This window comes from Channa argus, chromosome 10 (assembly GCF_033026475.1).
Source record: "Channa argus isolate prfri chromosome 10, Channa argus male v1.0, whole genome shotgun sequence".
NCBI classification, from domain to species: Eukaryota; Metazoa; Chordata; class Actinopteri; order Anabantiformes; family Channidae; genus Channa; species Channa argus.
The window spans coordinates 6,450,124-6,475,057 of NC_090206.1; the positions used below are offsets into that span (position 1 = coordinate 6,450,124).

Genomic DNA, 24,934 nt, shown 5'->3' on the forward strand with positions numbered 1-24,934 from the left:
TTGGTCTAAAATAGTGTTCACTGATGTCAGATTGAGAGGCAAAGATAACTTGAATACAACAAGGTCTTACTTTTTCATGTCCACATGCTGCTCAGCAAACTCAGCAACGTCAGGTGACAGAAAAAGAAACTCACCTGAACCTAAGAAACTTCTGGTTAACAGTCAAGTCGCTAAACTTCAGACCTATTTTTGTCAATAAATAAAACAGTTTAATGAGGAGCAGCTTGTGATGCCACAGGTGCTGCAGGATGGAAAAGAAGACCGTAGATTAATTGGTTCCATATAGTCTATTCGTCCCTATTTAACATTATCATTAGATTTTTATAGAAGAAAAACTTAAAACAGATCATTAGAGTTTATGTTTTCAAATGATACCTTTAAGGTTTTTTAATCATTAGGAAAAAATGGTGAATATGAATATCACTGAGTATTGTAATAGATTTCTTTCATTAAAGCTACAATATGGGAGTAGATGCATTATGTCCTCACAGATAAACAAGCATTTTGTGTATGATTCACTCTCCGCTGAGCTTCAGCTTTCAGGTTTAGACTTTGGCATTTTCCAGCTTTAGACTTTGACGTTTCCTGTTGAAATGGCTTTTACAACTCAGGATTCATAGCTCCATCAGTGACGGTAACGCTGGCCGGGTCCAGAGGCAGCAAAGCAGGTCCAAATCATGATACTGCCACCACCATGTTTCACAGATGGGACTGAGTTCTTGTGCTGGAAAGCAGAGTTTGGTCACTGCCAAACATAACGCTTCGCATTCAAGCCAAAAAAAAAACGTTCTACTTTGGTCTCATCCATCCACAGAAGATTTTTCTAACAGCCTTCTGGCTCATCCACATGGCCTTCAGCAAACTGTTGATAAGCAGCAATGTCAGTGGCTTCCTCCTTACAACTTTTTTCTACACATCACCATTTTTCAATGTTGTTCTGACGGTTGAATGATAAGTACTGATACCTAGGTGTTACTCTGGGGTTCCTTGACTAATACACATCTTACTCTTGATTTGATCATTTCTGGTCAGTTGCTCCTGGTGACGGTAACAGTGGTGTTTAGGATTCTCTACACTATTGAGAAATTCCCTTTCCAGCCTGCTGAACATCAGCAACTCTTCTTTTAAGGTCTTAAGAAAAGTCGTCTTTGTACAAACCTGTGTTGTCAAGATCAGACTTTGATAGTGAACCAGATTTTTTTTCTTTAAATAAGACTGAAGATGACTGTGACTTGATTGTCATCTCATTGACTGAAAGTTTCTTCTTTTAATGGTCCTTGAGTTTAATCAATTAATTCACTAAAGATAAATATTTAATATTGGATCATTCTGGATAATGAAAATGTAATTTTGTCTCATCTGGCTTCCTTTTATTTAGTTTAAGGACTTGCGTGAAAATCCAATCACATTTTAATACTTGGTTATGGGTTTAGGTTGAGTTAAGCTTAAGATCAGGTGCTAGGAACTTGTTGAATATTCTCGTAATGATAAAAATGAAATATACATATGTGAGACAAACATGAACATCACCTGTGTCTCAGTCTTACTCTCCCTCTCTGTCCTTCTCTTTTATCCACACAACCACTTTCCATCTTTTGTCCTTCTCCCTCAAACCTGTTATCTGATAATTTGCTCTGTCTCTCTCTCCTGCTCTGATTTCATAGAATACATGATGCCGTTAAGTGTGTTCATTCATTATCTAATTAACTAATTTACCCAGCACTAATTTTTTCTCATCAGCTAATAGTCTTGCAGATTAACTATGGATGTGTGTGTGTGTGTGTGTGGAGAAGGGGGATTTTCTTTTTAAGTCGAATTAAATTATTAACCCTTCATTATCAGGTAAAAGTCAGGACATGAAGGAATTAGCAAATAATCAGTTTTCCTCTTTTTCTTCATATCGCCATTTATGATTCTGTGTGTTGGCAGCTGGAGAAGCGGCCTGTAGCCTTTTAGCATCAGTCCTCTGAAATAATTGCCATGACACATTTTAATGTTAGGAATATTGTGTCATTGTTGCCACCACACACTAATTACACACTGATTCCCATCATGCGATGGCCCGCTGCCACATGAAAACACCCTTCAGGCAAACCGGGGAGTTGCATATCAAAGGCAGAAGGAAGAGAAATCTTGAAATCTGATAATGGGAAGCAGCCCTCTGTTGCACCAAAACATTAGCACTGCTGGGTGTAATGAGAGTTCACTGAGGGTCTGTGAGGAAATCAGGATGAATGCAGATGATACTTAGCTGACATGGTCATTTTTTGATCATTCTAATAAGTGAATCACTTTTGATCTACGGCTTTTAAACCACACTTTTATTGGCCTCAGTGCTGCCACTGTTACTTTTATTAAGAGTTAGTCACCTGTTTACAAAATGTAAAAAATGTTAACAGCCCAAACCCAGATGATATCTAATTTCGAATGATATAAATCAAGAAAAGCAGTTATTCTTAACAACAAAGAAGGTGGAAACCGTAAATGTTTAGACACCATATGAAAATTATTAGTAGTTTTGTCTGCCAGTAGGCAACCAGCTTTAATTTTCACTCTATTTATTTTATGTTTGTCAGCCCCTGGCAAGATTATTGAGAGTATGTAACCGGTTTAGGTATGACAGCATCTGATAGGCATCTGATATTTGTTAGGCCACAACATCTTATCAATGAAGTCAAATTTTTATTTTGTGGAATGTTATTACGCAGATGTTTAGTCTGTGAACTTTAATTAATTTCTGATGAAGAGACATTTGTACTAGTACAGTGTGCATTAAACATGTTGATCAAAAACATATTTTAGTTATACTTCTGTTGCTATTTTTAATTTTTTTTCCCAAAATAATAATAATTTTCCATAATAATAATAATATCCAATAATTTTCCAAAAACTTGGCCTTTTGTCCACACGCAGGTCACTGAAAACGAAACCTTTTGAAAAATCTCTGCAAGGGTGAAGAGACATTCCGAAACTTTGTTTTCAGCATTTATATGTAAATAGGAAAAGTTGAGTTTCTCGCATCTGGTACGAGCGATAGAAATCAGTTTTCCCTTTGTTTATGAGGAGATTTTGTGCAGCGGCATCTCATCCTGTACCAAAGTAGTGCTGGTATTAATGTTGTTAACTGGATACAACAGGATTTGACCATTGCTGTGTGTGAACAAACAATTTAAAGTTGACAAAATGAGTGAGCAAGCAAGAGAGAGAGAGAGAGAGAGAGAAGAGAGGGAGCAGCATTAGTAAGAACAGAGCAGTAAATATGATAACTACAATGTGACTTTCTGATTGGTTCACACTGGTTACATACAGAAACACAAATAAACAAGGCCATAACCGCACAGCACAACCCCATTCTAGGAAATATCTGTGTGGCCCAGGGCTAAAATGTTAACTTTCCCCTTACTGGCTGTTAATGCCCACTTAGCACAAAGTTACACAACTTCCCGTGAAACTGTGATGTTTTATTATCAATAGCACAGTAACACACTCCGCCTCACTGCGTTTGTTAGTCTGCTTGTAAAAATGCTTTCCTACCTTTCATCTGGTCATTATTCAGCAGCGCCTAATTAATAAAAGGGGGTACATGTTCTGTTATTAATAAAAACAGTATGAATCTTCACACGTTGGCTGTGAATTATCGCACATCTTTGACAATGTTCTTCTTGTATTGGGAAAGAAGAATGGGTCATCATCGCTGATGTGCAGTTGGACCGAGCTAAAGAAAAATAATCACACAGACACAGACCTTTTCCAAACAGCTGAACTTTGTCTGACCACAGGAAAAAAGTGAAAAATATCTCTAACGCACGCCATAGATAAATAAAAGCCACGTAATTCAAATTATTCATAGAATTTTAAGAGCTTGTGTTATCACAGATTTGATCATTGCACAAAGAGCAGCGAGAGGCCATTTCACATATTTACAATGAGTCCTGGGACATGATGGCCAAAGTGAGATGAGACGAGATGAGGCGTGAGAACAGCCTCTAGAGTCACTAGAGTCTGTGTTTGCTGTGACAATGATTCTACTCCAAAGTGTTTGCACTCCAAAATGTGCCTGAGTGGCCTGTTTTCATTGTATCACCCACACTTCAACATCTCTCTCCCTCTCTCTCACTTCATTGCTTTGTTTCAGCAAAAGCCATTACGTTAAAGTACCTACAACGACAGAGATACATTATTTAATACATGCTCACACACACTTAAGCGAACGTGCACGTTTAGCAGCGGCTGTGTTAAGATACTGCTGTTGTCCTGTCTTCTCTGATGCTAAAGCACTGGAGAAACCCTTATTTACTGTAAATTGGCATTTTAGATTCAGGGAGCGACCAGAGAGAGGCCTAAGCAATAGCACACTGGACCAAGTGAATAGAATTCTGACAATAAATTCACGGGATTTGCAACACTGGAAAATGTTGTCTTCAATTTATAGCTGCTGCTTTTTTACAAGGATTCTGTTTGTATCTGTTCTTATCATCAGACCAGCTTGTTGTTTAGGCACAGAAATGAGACGGTTAAGGTTTTGGGAAAGATTGTGGAGTAAGTTAAAATACAGAAACAACCCCGACTACGGAGCACACAGATTTATTTGCTGGTTTTAATGATGAAAACGTTGTCGACGTGGTTTTGACTTTTCTTATCAGGGCTCCATAGTCAATTTTGCGTTGTTTTAGTTTTAGTGTTTTGAATTAATGTGTTAGTCCAGAAGGTTTTACAGCAGTAAGAGCAGCAAATATATCAGTGTGCTCCAGACTCTTCCTTCTTTGATAATGCATGTTGTTCATCTGTTTCTTTATCTAAGAAGCACCTGAGTCAGCTGCCTATCGCTGGAGGAAGCACAGCGAACACCTTCTTAATGAAACCCACCACGTTAAGGACGTTTTGTTGACTAAATTACGACAGCAAATGGAACTCAGGTGGCTGTTTCATCTACTACAGCCTGAAACATGACACCAATCTCCCACGTCTCACTCAGAACCACCAGGAGGTACAGTAATCTGAGATGTGCCGAACTAACTATAGGGTAATAGTGACCGATGACTTGCCAATCAGTTGCATGATAATGTGGAAATTGGGTGCCGTGTTCTTTTTTAGAAAAAGTTTCTAATGTATTTTATATTATACAGTAAGTTTTTGTACCCCCATTATTACAGCCACTCACAGAAATGGAAGTTTAAACAACCTCAAAATCTCAAACCGAACATTATGGTTTGTCAAATAATTAGTTGTACTGTATTCTCAGGGTAAATCAGCTGTACAGTAGTAACACTTAAAAGAGATTTGTGAATATGTGGATCACAGAACTCCTTAACATGCTCGGTTCTTATAGGTTTGTGTAGCATTGTTATGTTTTGAAGTATAGCACACACATAAAAACACAAAGCAGCAGAGTCCTCTGTTGTTCCTGCTCTGTCCTCGCTCTCAGTCTATGTATCTATCAATCAGTGTCAACCACACAGACTTGTGTGATGTGCATGAAAACAAAGCTGGAAGGTAACAATGTGTTTGAAGGCTGTGCCTCATTATAATACCTGCTCTCATGTCAAACAAACAAAGACACAAAGCAGTGATTTCTGATTCCCTGCTTCTTACAATCCGTCCACATACAGCAACCTAAGAGCTGGATATTTTCATATTGATGGCATTCTGGCTGTTCTTCTCTGTCTATCCAGGAATGCCTGCTGATATTTCTCTGATGTCTAATGCCGTATGAATGAACACACAAACCAGAAAACATACACACACACACACACACACAAAATGCATCGTTGAACTGACACTTCAAACAAAGCTTTTGTCTGCTGCCTGACAGCTATTCCTCTCTCCTTCCCCCTCTCCTCCTCATCCTCCTCCTCTCATTATCCCCCTCACTTCTCCCTGTCATTCCAAAACACTCGTCCTACCCCCTCATCCCCTCGCTCACTCCCACACACACACACACACACACACACACACACACACACACACAAAACCCAAACGCATCGAAGGGTTTATTCCTAATTGAGCAGGCTGGTTAAATGCAGGTTAAATAAAATACCAAGATTGAAAATATGAAGGGCTTTTTATAAAGCCACTCCAGGTAAAGGTGTAATAACCAACTGTGTTTCATTGGAAGCAATAGATTAAAATTCTGATTTATTTTAAAGCAAATTGTCATAATGACTCCATTACCAGTACAAGTGTCCCTAATAAAAACGTGGGTTGAACTTTTAAGTAAAATGAAAACAGAAACTCTCATCAGTTGAACATCAACATGAACAAAGCTCCATTGTGTTCACTGACAGGGGGACTTCACACTCCAGCACTTAAAGGGATCTCGTTATAGATTTTGAATTCGGTTCGATTTTAACACAAGATCTGCATTGTACATTGGACACCTCATCTGCAAAATGCAAATAAGAAATGCACTTATTTTAATAAAAAGTACTCGGTTTTAGATTCAAAGTCCTTGCACCAAACGTAACTCCCAATACGAAAGTTTGACTCATGTTGGCTGAGGAACAGACTCACTGTTTGGGTTTATGATTCCGGAGCGATTTCTGTCCGAAGCACTTGTCGTCAAGGAACTGTACATTTTTGGAAAATGGCTTTGCAGTTAGATTTGAGGTACTGTTTCTAAATTATGGCACGGAGAAAGAGAAATGTCCAGTACACCAACATCAGTATGATTGGTGGCTGAGAGCCACATAGTTATTAATGAGTAGTCAAAAATTACAAAAAGCCAAATCATTAAAAACAAAAGGATGCGATGGGTTTAACTGGATTAACTACTGTACCTGTTTGGTTTAACTTCTCCTAACTTTCGTGGACACACAGTAACCTGTGCTTTTCCTATCGAGCTTATCAGCGATAAATATTTCCTGGAATAAATCAGCCATTGCTGTAAGTGTGACTGTTATGCTTTTAATTAATCTAATAACCAAACTGTCATGTATTAAACATCACTTTGAATATGAAATAAATCGTAAATGATAAAACTTTTTCATCTTACCAACAGGACTGATCTAAACCCCAGCTTTAAAATGCCACAGTAGTGTGCACTTGAAGTGGGGACAGGCCGATTGCAAATGACTAAAATGTACAGAAAGCTTTGCTTAAAATGTCTTGATGGCCTCGTATGACTGAAAATGTATTTCCAAGTGGTTGCCTTGAACTGTTCTGACGCTAATTCCCAGGAGACACAATTTCAGTGCGAGTCCACAAAGTCGGGCTCTAGTAGATTTTTTAGTGAAGCAGCTCCAGAAATTCTCTTGATGACAAATGCAGGCTGCAGCTTTTCTTTCTACTTTAACATGTTTAACGTAGGCCAGTAACCAGCTTTAACATCTGGGTGCAGCTGTGCAGTGTTTTACTGGATTAAATGTAAAGGTTCATGAATACCATCATTTCAGCACAGATTCCAGATGGATATCTAATTTTTTTTTTTTTTTTGAATAACTACTGACAGCTGTAACAGTTCATCGTGCCCAGGATGACCTCTGTGATTAACCTCTGTCTGCGTTTTCACAGGGTAGGGGCTGTTTCAGTGCCTTGCTAAAGGGCACCATAGCAGCAGTTGCTGGGGAATGGAGACAGCGATACTAAAACTCTGCGCAGTGGAAGTGAATAGTGGGTGATGAGGCTCGGTTGGAGCTGCTGGTGTGTGTGTGTGTGTGTGTGTGTGTACGTTTAGTTATCAGGGGAGCACAGCATAGCTCTGCTGAGATTAAATTCCCAGAGCTTACTCTGGCTATCAGCATTACTTCAGGACACACACACACACACACACACACACATAAACACATTAAAACACACTCACAGAAGGAAAGCAGAGTGGAGGGAAAGAAAGCTGCCATCGCTACATTTTCATTCACCGAAAATATCAACATCGACAGTATGTTCACTGCTGATTTCACCACTGCTATTAATCCTCAACAATCCATTTATCTGTCCATCCACGTGTCCATCATCTTTCTTTTATTTATAATTTCTTTCTTTCTCTCAAAAGTGGTTGCTTTTGTCCGCTGTGCTGCTACTATTTCTCTTTTATGAACCTGAGCTGGAGATAAAAGCCGATAACATTTGAATATTTCATGTTCAAACTCCAATTTGACTTCTTCTTATTTGAGTTTAAGAAAATAAAAACCTTTATTAAATGACATCTATATCTTTCTAAATTGGGCAAAAGACGTTCAAGAACCAGCGTTCTTACACTCCCCGGAGTGTTTTATATCCTAAAATCCTTGACAGTTCCACTTCATGCAGACACTGGGTCCTAGAAGCACCAACTTGTTTCCACTCACACAAATTCACTGTTACTAATGTTGAGGCACAATTCTGTAGTTTTTGTGTTATGGGAAACGTCATTACCAACCAAATCTGCATGCAGCCCAGAATTGGGCTCTGCACAGACTGTCCACAGGTCACCAACTGTGCATGCACCAGAAAAGTAAATCAAACTCTCACTTCATGCATCAGAGTTATGAAACATCTGTTTCTGATGACAGTGGCTCAGCTGGATTAACTGTCAGTCGGATTTTATAGTTACTGTGGTCAAATGTTGCACTGGAGCCTGTATTTGTCCCAAAACACACTATTCAAATGAAAAGCTAATTAGGACGCACACAGTTTGCACTGTTGGCACAGCATGTTTTTTTCCCTTTCGCTCCATAAGTACTCAAACTCGTTAAGCCAACTCCTAATATTTACATAACACTAATGGATGGAACGATGCATAAATTGGTATTTTCTTTTGAGGATGTTTCGTGTTTGCCAATTTCAATATTATTTTTGTAACATTAGATTTAGCCAAAAACTGCTCACGGGGACGTCTAGCAGCGATTCATCTATGCAGGTACAGTGTAAGTAAAGAATTGTCTGTCCACAGCACTGTGGTTGTAAAAGCAAGTGTTCAGTGAAGTGTAAACGGACCCTGTGACAGTAACCTGTGTGTGACAGGAAGTCCAATACCTCCTCCTGCTGCACACTGGGAAAGAAATGGTGGATGTGTTAATTACCTCGTCTGACCTGATTCCCTCCATGTGACAGTGATCTGTGGCATGGGACTGCAGCTGTGTGTGTGTGTGTGTGTGTGTGTGTGTGTGTGTTAGTCATCATGACGGCTCTGGCAGTTATCTTTCTGCACTGACACACAATGCACATGTCAACCAGCAGCCCCAGCATACACAGTGATCACATCTACTGCTGTAACACACACACACACACCTAACCTGTCAATCATTTAGTCTGGTATTCCCACTGCTCTCCATTGCTTTTTGCTCCTCCCTTCTTCTTATTCTATCTTCCTCTTCCCATCCCGCCACTCTGTCTTTCATCATTCTGGTATTTTCTTTCCTTTTTAAGAAACTGTCTATTGCCCTGAAACTGGGTCTTTTTTTCCCCCTCCCATGGGTCTCAGTGATTTTTTTTTTCCTCTCATTGCCTCTCTGTTCTTTTACCCTCCTACACATCTTGCTGAAAGATTAAAATTTGAAGGCACGGTCTGGTAGAGAAAAGGAGAAAGTCTCTTTTAATTGTGTTGATCGCTAATTAGCCGGCCTGTGGATGTAGTGAAACAGGATGCCCTTTCCTGGGTCAGCAGGCCACAGCTTCATGCGGAACTGGTATTGAGACCTCTGGGACTCGGGTTTGGCTGCCAGCTTGTAGATCTCTCAGTGGAGGCTGGTGACTGAAGAAGTTTAGGAGGGCAGGGTGATGGTAACTGTGCAGCAACTTTTTTTTTTTTTGCTAAAAATACATTGTTATGTAAGGCAAGTGTTCCAAAAACCTGGGCTTTCACCGCCCCCTCTATTTCCCAGAGACCACTTTCCCCTATAGCTTGCAATGAGTCCAATCACTGTTTAGTGTCAGCTGTCGCTATAGTTTACTGTACATGCCACAATGTTGAATAAGCAATAAGCCATAATTCTGGCATTTGACACAGAAAGCCATACATCATTTGTGGATAGGAGAAATGTTGAAGGATTAAAAGCAAATGTTAATTTGTGATCCATCCAAGGACACTTTGGCAGAACGTAAATTCCTCAAACGCTGCATGGATTAGGGCTTTAGTTCCCACTGGTGCCACCTGTATTAAAAATGAATGCACTCGTGAATAAAGGTACATCCTGATAAAAAGGTTTCGCTTTTGAGCTCGAGATTGTTCTGTGTGTGTGCTGCAAACTGCTCGTTCTCTTTTGCATAATTCTAACCTCAATTTCATTATTTACTCCTGGGTGCATTTTTACGGCGTTGCTCCTAACAGCTGTCACAAATGTTTCCTTAATATTAAAAGCACTTAAATGCAACTTAACTAAGAAATGTAACATTTGCCTTTTTTCAGAGCAAGGAGGAGATAAGCTATTTTAGCATTAAGACTGAAGTGTTTTTTTAGCATCTGCATGTCAAGTTAATACAGTGATATGCTGATCATGTAGATTTCTGCTTGTGTAAAGAAATGAGTCATAATAAGAGATTTACACTCTGCCACTGCTCCTAGTCTTTATGTTAAGTTAAATGAATGCTGCCAGATCCATGTTTAATGCAGAGAATGAAAACGTGGTACAGTACATGCATTATTATTTTTATACTTTTGTAAAAAAATATGTATAGTATAGTAATATATTTTCAAAAGGTAGATCAGCAAGTGTCAAATTGATCGATCATTTTATGCGTTTGAAGATCAAATGCTTTCATAAATTATATTTCAAACAACTGAAATTCATTAAAGAGTTTGGAGTTATAATAGCTAAAGTCAGTGCTGTACTAACTCAAAGAGACAGAAAACATTATTCTCTGAAGTTGTCAGAACAAACACTTTGGCTGGTTGCGTTTTGTAGGAAAAGGGATTATCAGCATATTAGTTTCAGTGGACGACAGCAGGCTCGCGTTAGAAATAAAGTAAACTGTGACTGAAATGGAAAGCGCATCGAATCCAAAAACACATCAGAGAGCCAGGTTTGATAAGTAATCTACTGTGTGTTAAACTGACTATTCGGCTTCATTAATCAAGTTGGAAATTGTTTATCTCGCTAGCGAATTGTTTTTGTGTCTGTCCTTGCTGTCACTTTGAGACTCATATCAGGATTTACTTATGCAGAATTGGAGTCATTTTCATGTCAGACCATGACATGATTTACCCTGTTATATTCCTTTATTAGCTACTCTGATAGCACTGCAGGAGGAGAAGAATTACATCCAGGGCCCTTTTGCAAATCCAAAAATGACTTGTTAGCAATACTCATTAAAAACGAGTGGGTCTCATTGGGGGCAGGCTACAGTATGGCTCAGTGGGGCATATTAACAAGCTTTTCTCTTTGTGTCCCTCCAGTCATCTGGAGACGGAGCGCAGCGCCCTGAAGAGGAGAGAGTGGGAGAGGAGGAACCAGGAGGTCCAACAGGATGAAGACCTGTTCTCAACTGGATTCAACTTGTTTGGAGAGCCATACAAAGTAAGAGTGACCGACTTATTGATTAGCTGATTGAATAATTACGACAATTTGGGAAATATGCTTACAGTAGTTGCTTCTATCATTAGCAAGGAAGACTTTTTGCATTTGTATAAATATCATTCAAGATTCTATGAGAACTAGCTTCCCAAAATCCAGAACTAATCCCTTAAGTATTTTAAAAATATAAAGCAAATGTAACCGTTTAATCATCAGAGCTGAAATGTTTGCAAACGTAAATAAGCTCCACACTCATCTTTCCACCTGTGCACTTTACACAAAGCGTCCCATCTTTCTGGTAGGAGACAGTTTTATATTTATCTGTGAAGTTTTGATTGATCTGTGCACAGGGTACAAGTGGATAAACCTGACACCAAAATTTCATTGGGGCAATGGGAGTGAATTTACGACATCTTAATCAGTCAGGACGGCCCCCTCTTTGTGATTTACAGTAGGTTCCTATGAAACAATCCTTCCTTGTGCAAACAATGAATTGAACTGAGATGTTAATGCTGTGTTTGGGCCCGATAAATCTAATAAAACCTTATTGATCATTAAAAGCCACGGTAACTGTTTTTCCCATGCCGTCCTCCCGAGACCAAAAGTGTAATCACCTTGAGCAAAAGGTTCAGGTCTGGTCTGTTCTCCGCTACTCGATGCCGTTGTTGTGTTTTTCAACTGAAAGTAAACTAACCATGCATAAAGCCCATGGACATTCTCCTGCCCAAGTGTTTAAAATTGATTTTGGATTATTAACCTATTGCTACCACCAGGCTCTTCAACACTTGGTTATGCTGCCAAGTGTATCGACGTTGGGACCGACTGGCTTTGAATCTTGACAGAATGCGTGTGTTTAACTGCTGCTGTGTCTGAATACAGAGGACATGAGGGCTGCTCGAGGTCTGTGGGCAATGGAAGCACGAGAGAGGTTATTCTGATAATTAATCTAATCCTAGGTGCCTCCGTACTCTAACTAATTGTTTCCAACTAATTAATGATGGTGCTGAGGTGAGGTCAAGATGTGTGTGTGTGTGTGTGTGTGTGTGTGTGCGCACAAGGGGAGACCAAGGATGGACACACATTCCTGCACTGACACTAAACAATTAGCCTACATTTTACAGAAATTGTGAGGTGTGGATTCAACCACTCTGGGTGCAGCCTCTATATAAAATGTCTCCATATGCATCTCGTACAATCATCAATTTAACAAAGAAACAATCGCTTTTGATAAGACTCGAAGCAGTGGGAGTAGAAATGCAGGAGCAGTGGAAATGAGTGGCCAAAGGATGTGACTCCATCATTCACGGAGGATAACATGTTGACTTGTTTCATATTCCCACTCTTTCCAACTAATCTTTAGCTTCCGTGCACTTCCCCAGTTTATCTCTCACTGCTGCTAAACTTGACAAACAGCTCTGGCCCACCTTGCTACTTTCTTCTGCTGATTTATTTGCCACACTAACAACTTCATTTTTTTCCTCCCTGTGCTTGACTTCCTACCATTTAGGATTTACCAAGGACTTGTACAACTTCGCTGCAGTGTATGTGCTCAGTGAACTTACTCCATTACAGATCTTTATCATTCTTTTTTCAATATGACCAGGTTTTATGGAACTTTTATGGTTTCCACTCCTCCTCTTCTTTATTTCTTTCAGGCTTTGCCTGAAACGTACCATCAGCCTCTCTTTTTTTCATACGTACCTATGTATCTGTCATCCTGTGTGTCTGTCACTTTCTGCCTCTGTCTTCCTCTCTGCTTCTTTCCCATATTCATTCTCTCTGTCAGCTATTAGCTAATCCCTCTTCTAATCCTGTTAAAGAGCGTTATGCTGTTAGCAGCTATTTGGGATGATCTATTCATACACACACACACACACACGCAGGCACGCACATAGGTATTCATCCTCTCCTTCTCCTCTGTTTTCCATTTTGCCTCTCTGTAAATGTGTTTTCTGTTCCTCTTCAGCCACCAGATCTTTTATTCATGAGCCTGAGATGGAGAAGACATGGGCTAATTTATTCACAGCTAACTTTGCCTTGCCACGGTGTGTAGTGTTTGTGTGCATGCATGTGTACTCACAGAAATTACATCTGTTAAGATTATTTGAATGCGATTGTCTCCTTTCTTGAATCTTTTGTAAATAAGGCTTTATTCTTTGCCCTGTTTCATTTTTAGGCATTTCCGTGCTTTTCCTGCTTTATTAGAGTGTAAAATGAAGGATACGGAGAGACATGGTTTATGACAGAATTTCATGGGATGAAGGAAATGAATGTTGCTTCTAGCCACATAGATTTGGGGGAAGTATAAAGAAATAATCACAGTGGGCCATGTCTTTCTCAGCCCAGTACTCTGTTGCCCACAGTCTGTTATAATTACAGAGATTTCTGAATGTAATTACAAAGAACTATTTCAATGTGTTTCTTACTCTTTGACTTAGCATTTTCTGATTGGTTGAAGTGAAGAGCCTCACTCAAAAACTATTTTTACAAAAGTTACATAATGTAACTTTACAAAACGGAGCAATTCCACGGAAAATTGCATCCTTTCAGTTCTATTTTGTATCTTCTGACGTGCTAATTTTGCTGCTTTTATAAAACAGAGCTTAACAGGTATAATACAAGTTCTTTCCAAAGCCACTGGACGATCCTCACTTTTTGTCAATGATTGTAATAAAACCTTCCCTTGATTGCAGCATATAGTATATGGTGATAATTTATGAAAACTTCCAACATTTTCTGGTTATAGCTACCGCTGGTGTTCTAGCTTAATGGCAAATGAAATTATATCTCTTAAGGTTTTGCGCTGTTGGTCACAAAAGTAGTAATTCAGAAAAAAATATAATATAATCTTTGTGGTGACACAGTGGGGGAACATCTCTCAGCTATAGTACCAGGTTCCTGGTTCGAGTCCATGTGGCAGCTAAGGCCTTTCTGAGTGGGGTTTGTATGTTCTTCTCAATCTTGTGTTGGTTTTCTTTGGGTTCTCTGGTTTCAGTCCACAATCTTTAATTAGTTCATTGACTCTAAACTCTTTAAATGTTGATAGATTTTCTCTTTTAGTTAGTAAAGTAATAACACTAATGATAGTATAACAGTAATTATTCCCTTCTTGAAAAATACGCTGGCCTTTTACATTTCTTTGTCTACCAATCACTTAATTTTAGAACCGTACCTTGTGTTTGTGCTAATTAGTAGGTGCTAGCATGCTAACTCCGCTAACACACTGCTACATATAAGCATGTTGTTATTGTGAGCATGTTAGCACACGGATGTTAGCATTTACTACGAAACACTGCTGTGTCTAAATACACCTCATAAAGCCCGACATTTCATAGACAAAAGAATTAATCTGCTAATCAGTCAATAATTGACAATCACACATAGCAGACAATCAGAAACCAACCACCCATTTCAGTTTCAGCTGGTTCATAAACTACAGTTATGAAAAAAGGTTTCCACAACATAGCAATTACCATCAGATGATGCTTACATTACGATGCCCTCCATTAGAGCAAATACTGGGGTGGTGTTAGACTAATTTGTAAGGTTGTGAAGTGTCTACCACACACACACACACACACACACACACACACACACACACACACACATGTACAGATTTCCCTCCTCAGCAATGAGACCTCTCCATGGATCATCGCCCGTTATTACAATATTACTTGGTTATTGACTGATGCAGTTTGCCTAGAAAAAACAAAACCAAACACAAATGTGAGATTCAGAAAACAACATAGGCATTGTGTTGTTTTTTTAAAACCTACAAATGATGTGCAAGATTCTGTTCTGATCGCTAAAAGTAAACATAATGACATGATCAACCTCCAAGCCTTAAATAGATTGACACGATGTGTTGGGATCATTTGTGACATGTAAATCTTTGAGAAATGTTACCAAAAAAAAAAATGACTTCCTAATCACCTTCTCCCTATGAACATAAATTCGTCACTAATCAATTCATTAACTTCTCCAAATAAAGGCAATTTCACGCTGTCTTTAAAATTAGACAAAGGATCGTATTCACTCCTTCTCATGAATTTCAGGCGTTAAAGCTGCTGTGGCTTTTACACGACACTTTCATTTCTGGTTGGCACACTGTTTATTAGCTGAGTACAGGCTGTCTACTGTACCAAAGGCTGTAAATGCTGTGCAATTCACACTTTCTCAGGATTAATAGTTGCAACACATTTCGTTGCACAGGTATAAAATAAATGTCAGAGATCAGGATAAAAAAAACTACTGGTCCTCACTTTTTCATCCTCATTTATGTCTTTCTGCAAGAATCCAGTTCCAAATTTAGATCTGCTGAAGTCACTGCTGATTGCTCTTGTCCTTTAAAAATGCCAAATGATCAAATCATGTAGTTTTATCATTACGGAAGCTGTCATTGGCTGACATAGATCTACTCGTGAGCAACTCTGAGGAACATTTCAGCATTACTACATACTGCAGCTGAAGGTGCTACATGGTCATAAATCAGTGAGGCTTGTTCTTTCCTCTGAGCGATGATTGTTTGAGATTTAGGCTAATAATGATTCCTGCCCCATTAATTTTACTTCTCTAACCTGGACTGGACCCTCTTGAGGGTGGCATGTGCTTAATTAATCATCTCGTCCTGATGTCTGGTCAGTGGTCACCCAATCCATCTCTCACGGTTTCTCTCAAGATGAATAAAGAGTGCTTTTCATCAAGTGTAGAGAAATGGAAAAATTGAAGACTTAATTAATACTGGTCTCTCTTGCTCTCTCTCTCTTCCTCTCCCTCCTGTCTTTTCCTTATTCCTTTTCTCCTCTCAGACTAATAAAGGTGATGCATTGGCCAATCGTGTCCAGAACACACTGGGCTCCTATGAAGAAATGAAAGACCTTTTAACCAGCCATTCCAACCAGAGCCACTTGGTGGGAATCCCCAAAGGCAGCAGTGCAAACAACCTGCAAACACCGACCACTTCAACTACAGAGAGACCTGCTATAGAGACCCAGCTTTTCAATGAAACCCTGAGAGGGGGGCCAGGGACAGGGACCGAGACAGGTACGTGTGGAGGTGGAGGTGCAGGTGCAGGTGGGGATAAGAGAATGGCAAATGCACCGTCCTCATCTTCAACTTCAATGCAGCCTCCTGCTTTGACCACATCATCATCGAGCACCACAACGATCCCACATCAGAGTTCCAAAAAGGCTCGAAGCTCCATGGATTGGTCAAGGGGAGGCCACGCACAGAGCACACAAGGAGCAGGCCTGGTTCTCGGGTTGGGACAGAATGGTCAGGGCCAAGTTGCGGGAGGAACCACGAGTGGCCGAGGGAAAATGTCTTTATTAGAAGAACAGCAAATGCAAAGACACGAACAGCTGTTTAGCTCACTCAAAGATGAACTTGGTTTAAAAGGAGATTCAAGCCCTTCTTCCTCTTCTTCATCGTCCTCCTCCTCTTCATCTTCTACTTCTAGAAGACACACTTCCCACCCCTCAAAGACCCTTCCTCTCCCAGGTAGGTCCAACAAAGCCTGGCTTCAGAAATGCATTTAATTACTTTCAAACTGTGACCCAGATGAAAGGATCAATGTCACTCTCAAATATATGGTCAAGTGCACTAAATATAAAATGAGAGCCAACAGCCTGTAGGAAGCTAAAACTGGAATTTCCAGGTTGTTATCTAGAGGATAGAAAACCCTCTTCAAAAATCTTCTTGAGATTTCTAAAATGTCATACAGCATAGTGAGTTGTGGGACTCACTTCGTGTGTTAAGATAAATATAGTGTTTTTATTTTCTTTTATTTTCTAATTTTATTTTTTATCCAATATTTAGGTTATAGATGCTTTTAGAGAATTTCCCATTGAGTCCCAGTTGTTTGTCTTAAAATATGAATAGGAAACCTACTGGAATGTGCATTGCTTTCTTTAACAAATGATGAAATAATAATAATAATAATTATTATTATTATTATTACAAAATGTTACTAATTAACATGACTGATCTCAAGGTGGGCAGATTTTTATAAGAATAAGGTAGCTAGCTACTTTCACTCTGTTTGCAATTATCCGTATATATAATTTAAATTAAAATAATACTTTATTATAGTTAATTCTTACAGTATGTAGACTGATACACAGTACTCCAAATTATTTGAGGTTTGCATTTTGCAGCTTGTTAAGTAATTTAGATTTTAGAACAAAGGACAGTCCATACCTTGCTTTATACATTATAACAGAAACCAATATGAGAATTTCTCTTCCTACTCTGTTTAGCTTCATATGAAGTTTGCAGAATTGAAAATGTCATCTGTTGTTTTATAAAACAAAAGGAGGCAAATTCACACAAAATTATCACACTAATCCCAGAATCGAGACTATTCTTTTTATATTTACAGAAAACTTATCATTCACACAACAAAAAAGGGGCTTCTTATATTTTGATATTCATGGATAATCTTCGTATTTGCTGGAGCTGTGAATGCTGATGAATTAATTCAGTGAAAAACAGACTCTATCACCTTTTGGGCGGCATTTATGAAAATGTATCTTCTCCCAGATGATAACCCCGTCTTGCAGTTGATTTCGGAAGCACCCAGAAACACATAATTTGTTTTGATTGTGATTGGCTCCATCCACCTGGGAGAGAGATTTTTTTGGCATTCAACCTTCATTAGATTTTGACAGCACAGAGCAGAGCAATATTCTGCTGCATCAGGTGTTGCTTTGGTGATGTTGGACTTTTCGTTTTCTTCTCTTTGCCTTTCACAGATGGTGGCAGTTTTCGATCTTCTACCATGGATGATGGCCATTTTAAGTCTTCCGCTAACACAGAAAATGGTGGACATTTTAAATCCTCCCCTTTTGAAAATGAGACAGGTGCTCACCTCTCAACGTCCTCCTCCCCACTGGCTTCCACATCAGTTCTGACTACACCTACTCCTGGTCTAACCACTCCCACATCCGGGCTGACTACCCCCACTTTCCCACCTGGTAGCCTATCAGGGAAGCCAGTCGCAGTGCAGCAGAAGCCCACAGCCTATGTTCGACCAATGGACGGCCAGGACCAGGCGCCCAGTGACTCCCCCCAGCTTAAACCCCCTCTAGCGGCCACAGAGGGATTCAACAGCAGTCAGGCTTACGGCGGAAACTCGGGAAATGTGAAGAATAAACTGCCAAAACTGAGTCTTAGCCACACAGGGGAGGTAAGACAACAACCAATGTGACACTAGAAGTTGACCGTTGTATAGCTTTGTCTCATATCAGTGTTTAACACTAATATACAGTACAAAATCTTTACGGTAACAGGTTTTTATTATTATTTACAAACCGCCACTATATTGTCATTATGCAGCTTTTACAGAAGTGCAACATTTTTCAAAGTTTTAATCCAGAAATATGCAACAGGTTAATCCATATAACTTTATTTATATATAATTTACAATATGAACACATACAGTACACTGGTTGGCTGGTGGCCACCATGTTCCCCCTCAGTCAGTGGGAACATGACCAAATAAATAATACTCTGCGCCTTCACCTTTAACCTTTAGCTCACTAAAGGTGGCTGCTGGCGACACAGATAGAGCAATAGCAGTTATTATTATCTATGAACTCAGATGCTCAGCTTGAAGGAAAAAAAGGCTGCTGTCACATTATTGAGACTTTAACAGGTAGGAAGTGAGAGGATTGTTTCTAGGCTTCCTAACAAAGTAACAGCAGCTGAATTCGCTTTAGCACAGACATAGTGGGCGACTGTGGCGCAGAAAGGTAGAGCGGTTGTCCACCAATTTCACAGTTGTTGGTTCAATCCCCGGCTCCTCTGGTCACATGTCGAAGGGTCCTTGAGCAAGACACTGAACCCCAACTTAGTTGCTCCCGGTGAGTGTTGGCCAGCTGCATAGCAGCTCCCCCATCGGTGTATGAATGTGTGTGTGATTGTGAGTGTGAATGGGTAAATAAGAAGCAGTGTAAAGCGCTTTGAGTGCCAATAGGTAGAAAAGCGCTATATAAGTGCAGACCATTTACCATAGTATATTCCTTTACCTAGGTGACATAAAATAACCCGATTAACAGTAGTTTTAAACTCCAAAAGTGGAGTTAGGGATTCAAAACACCAACATCTTGCTTTGCCCATATCAGGCTGTAGTTCAAAGAAGTTGCCCACGTCCTGAGCACTCAGCATGGTAGAGGTGGGCTCCCTGTTTGGGTGTGGGCACAACTTTAACACAGCTTGCTCATAATGCATAATAGGTACATTTTTAGATCACGTTTGACAGCATATGACACCTTATACCCTTAGAATCAATCACATCGGAGCTAACATGTATTCATTAGTACCTGGTGCAGTAACAAACTGTGGCTCCTGTTATTGTGGGTATAAGTGCATGTTTGCATTATGACAAAAAAATAGAAAACCCTTTTTCTTGTTCCTATCCAATACTTTGTACTATGTTCTCAAATTTGGCTAATTGTTATGTCAAATGAATCTGACAGTACATGAACTCCTCCACAAGTCTCTCAGTCACTCACTCACTCACCTCTCCAACCTGCTTTCTCTCTTACTTCCCTCTTTTTTTTATGTCTCTCCATCTCTCCTTCAATTTCTTCAAAACAGCAAGAAACCAGGCTTGATGATGTCTGTGTATGTGTGTGTGTGTGTGTGTGTGTGTGTGTGTGTGTGTGTGAAACAAGTTGACAGGCAAGTAGTCATCCATATTGAGCAAGCCAGCTGTTCCTGTGCTTTGATAGAGCGTATGTGTGTGTTTCAGACTGTGTGTAGCACTCTAAATGAGCCCGAGATGGAGCTTTGAGCATATGGCAGCGAGAAGGAGAAAGCAAGGAAAGGGGGAAGAGAAGGAGGGAATTAAAATATACTTTACTTTCAACACTTTCTCATGGAGGATGAGAAAGAGAGCAAGCACATTCATGGCCATGAGTGGTTTCTTTCACTCTGTTTCACCCACACACCCATGGATGTTCTGTTATCGCCTGCTTAGCGTTCAGTTTTCACTCCTCTCATATTTATTCCGACGAGACTTTATGGGAAGGTGTATGTATGTAAACTCAATATGGACTGAGGGGGAGGAAAAGAGGGACATGAAAGGAAAAGGGGAGACTGATGATGAGAAACTGGTAGAAGGTGGATAGGCAGCAAGAAGAGGGGAGGGGGGGAAGGGGGGGAAGGGGGGAAGGGGGGGAAGGGGGGGGGGCGGGGGGGGGACAGAGGAAGACAATGACTGACTGATTACAGCACCTTATCATCGCTGTGTTTTCTCTGGTTAGATGAGTTAATGGATGTGTTCTGCAGCCTAAACAGCAAATAGCAGCACATCTTTGAGAAACCTGCTGCTCATTTCATGCTAGAAAACCAGGCTAAACATGTACACATTTTACCCTCTGATTAGCAAATGTGTGAACTGAATGCTGAGTTGAACATAAAGTAGCAACAGTGGTGGTTTTTAATGTGTCTGCTGAATGCAGCAGCAATATAAGAAATTCCTGTGGAGTGAATCAGCGTGATTGATTTTCCATGTAACTGTTTTCAGATTAGTTCAGGTGCCATGAATGTGTTTGAAAAACTCAATAGTGGGCTCACGGTTCTGTTGTTGAGTGTTGAGGGATTTTCGGTGTGTGACTGTACTTGCTCTGTGTGTGTGTTTGTGTCTGTGGCACAAGCCTTTAAACCAATGTGGAAGCCTTCTGTTAGTGCTATAGAATTATTGACAAAAGTTCTTTGGTGAGTTAGTGTGTGTGTCTGTGTGTCTGTGTGTGTGTGTGTGTGTGTGTGTGTGTGTGTGTGTGTGTGTGTGTGTGTGTGTGTGTGTGTGTGTGTGTGAGAGAGAGAGAGAGAGAGAGAGAGAAAGACAGTGATAGCACTATTTATCTCTTCCTGATAGTTTTACTTCATCTAAATGTAGTTTGAGATATTATGGTATTTACACACTACTGTACCTTTGCTACATCCAAAGCATGTTGATCTGAGAAAGAATGTTTAGAAAATAGTTGAAAAGTAAATTACAACTAATATAAAGTAATATTTTAAGTTTTTACTTTATGGCACTAAATACTATGTAACAAAGATAAATGTAAAAAGATTCATAATTAAAAGTTGAAAAACTTGAAAACTACACACACAATTGTGCTAAAGCATTAATGCACAAAACTAAACCTTACCCAATAATAACCCACCGACTTAAATACGACGAAAATACGGAAGAAAAAAAGGAAGAAATGTTCATGTTCACTTCTGTTTAGAAGCTGTTTTACAGCATTATTAGAAAACCTCTTCAGTGATCTCTTCACAGCCTTCACAGATATATATTCTAATCAGAAAAATTGTTCTTATCCCAAAACTGAGAAGATCCCTGAACGCGTCCGAGAAACGTTTTTTCGTTTTCAGAAACCGTTCGCATGAGGTCAAGCCGTCACTGCGCTTTTAGTGGCTTTTATTTGCTTAGGTTTTCCACTGCTTTCCCATTCACATAAACAACGCTCAATTCAAGTGGATATACAAATATGTTTGTGAATCCCCAGGAGCGAAGCTGCAAGAAAGTAAACACGGAGGTGACAGGTGACATTTGGAACAGTACTGTGACAAGTTTCATTTACATGTAGTTCAAAGCGGGGAGCTGATGTAATTTCACACAAATTTGAAGGTCTGCCATGTTGTTTCCATCAGGCGTGAGCGGAGGCACACACACCGCCTCACCACTAATGTAGCGGTAAATAAGAAGCAGGCTAGACTAAGACCTCCAGTCAGTAATCACTGTGGGGCTAACACCAACCAAATCAATTCTGCTCTCACAGAAAGCATTCAGTTATTCCTTTTTGCAAGAAAAGATCCTTCCATTATACCACACACTAACCCGCTCAAAGGAACACGGGAGCACGCGTTTATAAAAAGTGATGTCGGCCTTAGAAGCTGCTTGCATCTCCTGCCCTCTCACCTGTGGTCTGTCATAGAGTTTCTTTATGTTTCAGCAGGTGCTGGTGTGTGTTCAGCAGAAAGCATTGCCGTAAACTCCACTGCTGAATAGGGTCTGCAGGGACAAGATGATGGTTCACATGTTGTTTCAAACCATTGAGAGTCTAAATGACTTCCACAAATCAAAAACCGTTGTAAGAATTATACCTTCATATGATAATTACAACTACCACAGCAGAATAAAATATATCTAAGCAAGATATGACAATTTCTTTGCTTTTTCTTTTCCTCCTAATTCCAAAAATGGAAGAAACTTGTGCCAAGATTCAACTATCCAAATGCTACCACCACCAAACTCTCTCCTTTTTTTTCTTTTGTCTTTAATCATCTAGGAATGCAAAATAATGCATTTAGGAAAGTTTGTTTGTCGTGGCCAAACATGTACTGTTCCCATCTGGGTTGCTGAGACTTAAGGGAAAGCTGGCATAGGTGTTGGTGGAGGTGCCAGGTGATGTCATGTGCAAATTTGCAAATTAATTGGTTACATCAAGCATATTTGGACTTAGATAAGCTTGTTTAAATTAACAGCAGCTGTACTGATGTATCACCAAATGGTTGTTATTTCATTAAGCTCCCCCTGCTGTGGTTAAAAGTAACCAAAGCCAAAGTAAATCCTACGCAGCTAAATTTCATACCAGTCAACACATTTGGCACAATTAAAAATGCAACACATTACTGCAACTTTATATATTCAAAAGAATCTCTATACAGTATATGTCATCCTGTATTGTCCATCATCATTTGACTTTGTTGGAAAACTTTTTATCATTTGAAGCAAGGGGGAAAGTCAAAGCCGACAAATGACTAAAAACCGGAAAGAAAATTACCACAGATAAAAGATGCTCCGCTGAGTAGCATCTGAATATTTTGGCTGAGTCACAGCCACTGCAGTAGTTATAACGTTTCTAAATGAAACCGAGGCCTTTTCATTGGAAGTTGTTTATTGTTTGGTTTTGGTTTTTATTAGGTTATGGATTCACAGCCTTTGAATGATTTACTTTAGACTTTCCTTGTTTGTACAGTCATTTCTTTAACAGTGCAGACACAGATAGATAGTCGTGCAGACGTGTGGGGATAAAGGTAAAATGTGCAAAGAAGAGTCTATATAAAATCATAGTATATACTGCGTAAAATACTCAGAGGAAATAAGGAGGAGACGAGAGAACGTGGCAATGAGAGAAACAGGGATAAAACATTTCTCACTTCCAGCAGAACTAGAAGAGGGTTATGAGGAGTCTGCCAATGCAGCAAACAGCTGGCTTCATTTGCATAATACCCATCAGGCCTCTCTTTCCCTCAGGCTGCTGTCAACTCACAACTGAGACACACACGACTATATACAAACACATGGCGCCACCGTTCAATACATCAGTGCCTATATATTTATAGGGATCACATCTGTGTATCTTCTGGAGAGTGGTGATACTGTATCAAGCCTCTTTGTGACTCACTGAAAGCTTTTTAACACTTAAATTTATTTGATTTTCATAAAGCTGGTTAATTGCCTCTGCAGAGTGAGAGGAGATGAAATGATTTCGCTTTTATGCTGATAATAAAATGATCATAAAGTCATCTTCTAGAAACAAAGAATAGAGAGCAATGAATCAAACTGCTCTTCAGTGGCTGCAGAGAGATAGTGAAGAGGCTTCTTGGGGAGAAATATACTTAAAGCCAAATAGCTTAAGGGAGGTCTCCCACCAGTGAGGTGCTGCAAGGTGTCATCACAGCAATAGGAGAGTGGGAGAGATCACAGAGGAGAGAGGGCGGCAGTCTGGTCTTGTGTCTGTGCCTTTCAGAGCTCAATATTTTAACACTTGGATCATCTTCAGGTTTGTTACAGAATGATCTGGGGAGGGCTGTGCTCTGTGATTATAACTTCTTTTGAATGGTGTGGTGTAAGATAACAACACAGTGATGTTATGTCATGTTCTGTGACCATGTACAAGCTGGAAGAAGGCGCCAAAGTGTGTCAAGCTACAACAGCTGAAACATTGCTGACAAATCAAAAGTACATCACTGCATTTCCCTTTACATTTCACAGACTGCTTGCTGACCTGACAGCACATGCACACACACACACACACACACACACACGCACACACACAGTTGTATACCATCTGAATTAGCCATTTTTCATGAGGCTGTTCAGATAGAAGTGCTGCTTCACTTTAAAAAATTCTGGCCACGCAACGTCGGTGAGTCTAAGGTTGGTGGTTCAAGTTAGGGCAAGGCCGAGCACTCGAAACTCAGCGGCTCCCATTGATTGTTGACCGGGGGGTCGCAGCAGTCAATCCCTGCACTTTCACAGCGGCTTCCGCATCATCTGCTGGAGTTATTTGGGGGCTTAGTGTGCCGACAGCAGCATGTATCTGATGTCATGGGTTCACACAGTCAAGACTCTAATTCATAGTTTAAAGCCTAAGTCAGTGACATTTTAATAGGAGAACTATGTGCAGTAATGGAAGCAGTATTAAAATACATGTCATCCAAAGTAGCAATACACCACAGTGTAAAAATATTAAATTATACTGCAAGTAAAA

At 39.8% G+C, this 24,934-nt stretch overlaps 1 protein-coding gene across 5 annotated transcripts in view; it reads left to right on the forward strand.

Annotated features, from left to right (window-relative positions):
• aff2 (AF4/FMR2 family, member 2) overlaps positions 1–24,934 on the forward strand; it is a 126,708-nt gene that overhangs the window by 26,888 nt on the left and 74,886 nt on the right. For all 5 annotated transcript variants that reach the window (XM_067518716.1, XM_067518715.1, XM_067518717.1 and 2 more), the window contains 3 exons: positions 11,309–11,429; positions 16,235–16,925; positions 18,179–18,612. In XM_067518716.1, coding sequence (XP_067374817.1) covers positions 11,309–11,429; positions 16,235–16,925; positions 18,179–18,612 — 1,246 coding nt within the window. The remainder of the gene's footprint in view (positions 1–11,308; positions 11,430–16,234; positions 16,926–18,178; positions 18,613–24,934) is intronic.